Source organism: Brassica oleracea, chromosome C5, assembly GCF_000695525.1.
Source record: "Brassica oleracea var. oleracea cultivar TO1000 chromosome C5, BOL, whole genome shotgun sequence".
Lineage (NCBI taxonomy): Eukaryota > Viridiplantae > Streptophyta > Magnoliopsida > Brassicales > Brassicaceae > Brassica > Brassica oleracea.
This window is the reverse complement of record NC_027752.1, coordinates 38009877-38016941: the sequence shown is the minus strand read 5'-3', so window position 1 is coordinate 38016941 and position 7065 is coordinate 38009877. Positions and strand designations below refer to the sequence as shown.

At 34.7% G+C, this 7065-nt stretch overlaps 1 protein-coding gene across 1 annotated transcript; it reads right to left on the bottom strand.

Moving 5' to 3' along the window:
- Positions 1–606: 606 nt before the first annotated feature.
- LOC106292253 (zinc finger BED domain-containing protein DAYSLEEPER-like) lies at positions 607–3068 on the bottom strand. Its single transcript, XM_013727857.1, has 4 exons — positions 2649–3068; positions 2234–2561; positions 830–1524; positions 607–753 (listed from the first exon to the last, which is right to left on the bottom strand). The coding sequence occupies exons 1-4, from the start codon at positions 3066–3068 to the stop codon at positions 607–609; spliced, it is 1590 nt and encodes a 529-aa protein (XP_013583311.1).
- Between the last annotated feature and the right edge of the window lie 3997 nt (positions 3069–7065).

The following is a 7065-nucleotide window of genomic DNA, read 5'->3' as shown; positions in this document are numbered from 1 at the left end:
ACCTAGCTGGTCGAGCTTGCTTACTGCATCGCCCAGCTGTTATACATTGTGTCCAGCCTGTTTCCTTTATGTTCTTCAATCCTTCTAAGCCCATTGGTCATTTTCCAGACCTAGACTTAGTTTTCCCATGATCCATTCTGATCACTCACTTCATCGAGCTTCACCTGGATCTTGTCCAGCTACCAGCTCGCTTGTCCAGCTCCTTTGAGCTTGTCTCCTTCTTGGATTAGCTATGCCTTAGCTTCCTGATGCCCTTAACCTTACTTCCAGGCTATGACACGCTTGTCTTTGGGCCATATGACCATACTGGTGCATTTCCACGCACCGCAGTCCGTCCGGACGATCCTATCCAGAATCGGGGACATGACACTAGGCATTTCACATAACATAAACAAGCAAAGATCTCATAACAGAAGCAAGCAAAGACAACTTACTCATCGGTTCAAACCCACGAATCCAGTTTCTTGTACAGACGAGAGCTTGTACATTGGATGGTAGTAGTCGGCTTCTGTACCTGGTAAGGACCCGACTTCCAGCACTAAAAGAAGACTCTGAAGATACAGTTGTAATAGGGATACAAAGCACATCAAACGCCATACGAGACAACTACTTAAACCGGGATTTATTGTTTTTCCAGTATTTTAAGTCATCTAGCTTCGAAAAGGCAGAGTAATCCATGGGCGGTTCAGCCAAGTAGACATCTAAAGCTGATTTCCCTTCTCCTGCATTTTGAGTAATGAATGCATAAAACCCCTGCAATATAAACATTAAAAAAGTGATTAATAGCAAACCAATGAGCAAAACAAGTGACTATTGATTGACAACTTACACCATATCCGACTGGTAGACTGTTCTCCATTGTTGTTGCTGAAGCGGTTGTAGTAGTGGCCTTAGTATTCTTCTTATACACTCCAAACAGCTTTTCCATCTTCTTACGGATGTGATCCATTTTAGCTTTGCTTGTAGATGGGTTTAAAGTGGTATAGCAATATTCTAAGCACTTGAACTTCAACCTCGGATCCAAGACCGCAACAATTGCTAATATATCACTGTAGTCATCCCAGTATTTATCGAATTTTACCCTCATGATCTTCACTATCTCACATATTGTATCATCTTCTGAAGTCGCATGATGTCTCAGCCAACTCTCTATTTTCCACACCTGCATGAAGTAGAGGTTCGCTGTAGGGTATTTGGAGCCTGAAACCAGTTTTGTCATCTTAGCAAATGGAAACAAAAACTCTTTGATGAGTGCTCCTCTTGACCATTCCAAATCTGAAGGATTACACTTGTAGCTTGGCTCAACTTCAGAGAGATTGCGCAATGCATCCTTAAACTCAATAGCTCTAGACAACATGTTGAAGGTCGAGTTCCACCTCGTTGACACATCCAAAATAAGACCAGCCTTATTCTGATTCTGAATCCCAACAGTTTCCACACAAGTTTCAAACATCTTTTCCATAGTCTCTGAACTTTTTACAAACTTCACACTGTCCCTAATCTTCTCTAAAGCTTCACCAATCACTGATAATCCATCTTGAACAATAAGGTTCAAGATCAGGGGCGGACCTACGTTGAACAAGGTGGGGGCAGTTGCCACCAGAAAAAAATTACAAATATTTTTATTTGCACAAACAGTAGTGAAACTTCAGCGGCAAAATTGGTCCCATCCCTCATTATGCACCCACTAAACCACCGATCAAATTCCCATCAAAACGTTTTACCCGATTTTATTAGTTTTTTCTAATTTCCCTTTTTGGTTACTTATTATATTCTCTTTTTCCTTACCTTGCTTTCTTTTAGTTTTTTTTGTTCATCGATTTTACTGTTTTTAATTTATTTTTTTGATTCTTTGGGCCAGCTATCATATTATTATTACTTTTCTTACGTTGCATTCTTATAGTTTTTTTTAATTCATTGGTTCTTTGGTTCTTTTCAATTCAGAATCAGTTTTGTATTTAGTAATTTTTTACCAAATAGTTTTAGTAGCTTGATACATCATTTCTCTTCCTTTAATATATTTTTGTGTATCATTTTATTAGTTTCTTTTCTTATTTTGAAATATATAAAATTTATATAACATTATCAAATATAAAAAATATACACATATATATATTTTATTAAAAATATATTAATTAATTAATTATTTTTTGCCTCCATTCAAAATATTTTCTAGATCCGCCACTGTTCAAGATGTGTGCCACACATCTTATATGCATAAATTCACCATTACACGCCAGATTTTTGCGAAGCTGTCTCTTTAGAAACACTTGCATGTTATCATTGGCGGTAGCGTTGTCCACCGTTACTGTAAACGCCTTCTTTTCTAAGCCCCATTCTTTCAGTATCTCCATTAACTTCATAGCAATGCTTGCACTAGTGTGAGGTGGAGGAAACGCACAAAACTCCACTATCTTCGCGTGTAGCTTCCCGTTTGCATCAAGATAGTGAGCTGTCAGACACAAGTAACCCTCTACCGTGATTGCTCTCCAAAGATCAGTAGTGAAGCTGATCCTACCAGGAACTTCACTCAACACCTTCCTAAGATTGGCTTTCTCCTTCTAAAAAATCCTAAGCACATCAGTTACAACCGCGTTCCTACACCAGAATTCAATGCTTGAATTCGCATAAGCAAGAGCATCTCTCACCCTTCTATACTCAACAAACTGGCACGACAGATTATGCTCAACTATTGCAATCGTCATCATTTCACGGAAGGAAATCATATCCAGCTTCTTATTACTTCCAGGTGTACATCCAGGAGTCTTCGAACACCGTTTCGAATGTCGCAGCATAGTATTAGTTCCATTCCTACTTAGATCTAAGTTGTAGGGTTGATTGCAATGATTGCACTTAACATTATGAGTTCCATCCGGCAACCTATCTCCTACAATACTAAAATTCTTCCAACATGTCGAGTGTCTACGTTTGTTACCTCTGGTCTTAGCAGGACTGGTTACATAATCACCTTGTGCATCCTGAATCTCCTGATGATCTTCATTCTCAGCCATCATGTCTTCAACACTCAAATAGTCATCATCGTACAGGTTCAAAGTATTTGCTTCCATCTACACAAAAGAGAACAAAAGAGAAAACATCAGTTATCATCGTACATGTTCAAAGTATCCGTAAGAAGTGAATGACTTAAGGATGCATTACTCAATTGTTAAAGGAAACAAAGCTCATGACAAATAAGATAAAGGTAAATCACCACAACCCAAAACAGATATATACCAATCGAAGGCAGCAAAGCTATGAAAAAACGAAGGCATCAAAGCTATGAAAAAATAAAATACAGAGCATTTCTCATAACAATACAAGATGCTTGTCACAAAATTAATACACGAATGTACAGAATTATACAGCAAAGCAGTACACAAGACACCACAAGAACACTGACAAAAAACATAAAAGAAGAGAGAGTAAGATCTGCGAGAAGCTCTTACACACTTACAAGAAGGAAACATTTACATTCAAATATTGCAAATTTAAAATGTATAACAAATAAGAAGACTCACAGCTTGTCAGTTGTCATAGACTCAAATATATTCAACTGCAAAAAGCAACAAGAGGACTCACCTTGATTGTGTCAATCAGATGCAATAGGGAAGTGGAGGTGCAACAGGAACAACAGTAACAGCTTCAAACCAAAAGATCATCAAAGAGTACATTCACGAGAAGATCATCTAAACAGCAACAAATAACATTCACGAGCTTTCACCGATCTGTTTTATAATCAAAGGAGAAAGAGAAGATTTAGCATGAATCACCAACGTCCGAGAGGACCGAGACTCAACATCAACAATCCCTTTTTGCTTTCACCGATCCAATTGAGTATCTAACACAAAACACAAATCCATTGAATAAGTAGCTAATAATGAAAACCCACAACACAAATCAATGAAATCACAAATAAAAAGTCGAAGAAGTGAAAAAAATCATGACGAAATCAAACCTTCAAAGATGAAAAAATCAGAAGAATCGAAGAAGGAAGAGAGGAATCGAAGAAGGATCAACGAAGAATCGAAGAAGGAGGAGAAGAATCGAAGAAGGAGAACCAGAATCGAAGAAGGATCGTGTTTCCCCCAAATCGCAAAACCCTAGACATTTAAATATATTGGACCGTCCATTGTTCAAGTGGTTAAGCCCAAATTTGACCATTGATGTATTTGGGTTCGTCCGTTTGGACAAAATTTAATTGTGGTCCAATATGGGTCTGTCCATTTGGGTCTATATAGATTTGAACACGGACCACCCATTAATAGCTTGCCCAATTGACATGTCTACATGTGGACACCGAAATGTTTGTGTACACCATGACATGTAAATAAAGATATTCAAGAATAATTGTACGTGTTAAATAGTATTGTTGAATTCTGTCAAATGGTACGAAGATATCATGTCTATCATTGAATAGATTTTTTCTTTGTTCAATAAAGTTATATTTTCTAAATATTTACTGTATTTTTAATATGTGTAAATACTTTAGCGAATCCTTATTTTGGGAACAAATTAAGTATTTTCAGTTTTAGCTAAAATAAATATTTTTATTTTTTGAAGCAAAAATTAAGTTTCTGGTTAAGTTACAAAATAAAATTTATGGTTTTGAACCAAAAATACAATATATGGTTTTGATGATTTTTTTTTTTACAATGCGTACATGTGAATCCTTGCCAAATTAACTAATGTACATGTAATTTTTGTACATACGGGTAAAGAAAATTTGTGTACATAGTATCATGTACATATGACTATATACAAATATCATTAGAAACAATGTACACAAGAAATGATTTATACAGCGTTGATATGTTATCATTTTACAGATATTTATCATTTCATTTTGCTCATATTAATCATTATTAATCATTTTTATGATGCATGTAAACGTATATATATATATGCACATTTGGAATATGAGACCAAATAAAATGATTTATATGAAAATTAGAGACATCTATGGCAGAAACAAAATAAAACAAAATGGCAGGGACCAATGTTGTCAAATCAAAGTATTCTTTTGGTATGGATTGCAATTAAAAGTTTAAAGGCAAATTCGTGAACAAATTTAAGACAAATAAAAAAATAAACAAAAGTTGAAGGATAGATGTGCAAATAATCAAAAGTACACCATTGTTGCTCCTGTGAAGCTATCTCTTTCATCTACGACCAAAACGACGATGATTTCGGCGGCCACAACTCTGTTCCCGACTATGGCGACCTCGGTGAGGAGGAGACAATTTGAATTTGACACGGATTGTTGTAGAGATCTATAAGGGTGGAGCCGCAGTTTTAGGTTGCCGAGAACGGAGCTCTCCTGACTGCTCCATCACGTCGCTCCATCACGTCGCTCCTTATTCACGGATTAAGCTTGAGCATAGCTGAAGATTCAAGGATTAAATGTGTATCTATTTTGGAAGATTCTATAAATGAAGAAGTGAGAAACAAAAATTAAAAGAAAAAATGTGCATTTATGATTGAGAGAAACGTGTCAAGTGGGCATTTAATCTATAATTAGTGGGTCCTACTGGTTACCATTTAGTTCTGTTTTAGTTAGTAAATGAAGATAAAGTTAAAAGAAAGTATCTGAGGAGTTGAAAGTGTCTTAGAGTGTTATTAAAACTCATAAAGTGACTTATTATGTAAATCACTCTACAAGAAGCTCATATCCCACATGTCTTTCATCTATTGGATTAACTTTAACAAATAAAACAAAAATTAAACTTTAAATAAAAACAGAATAAACTAATAATACTTTTTGGTCGGAGATACCCAAATTCAAGATCAACCGATAAGACCACCATTAATGGGGGCTTTTAAAAGGGGTCCTTAGTGTGTTTTAAAGGTGTAGACCCCACAAATAGGAGAATAATCGGTCACATAAATGGTGAAATAAGGATCGCTTGTGGAGGGTTTTTTGTACTGTTCGCGGGCCCCACCGACACGTGGCAGTCCGCAATTGGTTCTCTTTTAAATTTATTTATTTTCATACTAAAAGAAAAAAAACAAAAAAAAGTTTTTTAAGAAATCCTACTGATAACCATGCTCTAAGGTTGCTAATGGTTACTTTAGTTCTATAGTTGACTAATGGTTACTTGATACTTTAGTTCTATACAAAAAATTAAACTTTAGTTCTATAGTTCACCAATGGTTACTTAATACTTCTATACCAAAAGGTTTTGGGTTAATAAAACGCAATGCAAATTAAAGAAGATAAAACTTATATAAAAGTTTTCATCATAGTACAATGTTATCGTTCATGAGGGGTAATCCACCTATCCACATATAGATTGTAGTTACTGTAGTCTTTTGTGGAGTTGATAAATTGCATCTCGAAATTTTTCCGTTATAAATGATTAAAAACGTAGTAAAAAGTATTTTAGACAGATCAAGGTATAGTTCAAATGCTAGAAGATTTAATGTTAAAAGCGCAATTAACATTTTTAGCCAAAACAATTGTTAACAAACATATCTAAAAATTAGTAAAATACATTTCTTCTTCACAAGATTTATATATCATAACTTAGAATGAAACCCACAAATCATTTAAAAATTTCATGGATATACTTTAACGCCTGTCAATAAATCTTGAGTGCGTTACCTTCTCAAGACACATTGTTCTCTTTTTTGACATGATAAGACACTTCCCACTAGAGGGATACATTGTCCTCTTCCATCCTATGTGGTTTTACAGCAGTACCCCTCACGCTTGATTAAGGGAAACTAGAGGATGGTTGCATTTTTTTATATTTTAAAATGTTGTCTATATTGTGGGGACCAATATTTACTTTAGTTAGTTTTTTTAGATGATTAAGTTTAATTCTAAGCCACTAGATGATATCTAAAACAAAAAAATCTAAAGATTGAAATATATATTAAAATTAAATATTTTTTGTTAAAAAATGGTTTTGTATTTACCAACATATTTTTTTTGGTCATTATTACAAATTATAATGTATGAAATCTATATTAATGTATAAAATAAGTTATAACTTTTTCTATATCAAAATGTATATATTTTTTTTGTAAATTTATAATAAATTTTGATGTCCATGTGAACGAGTT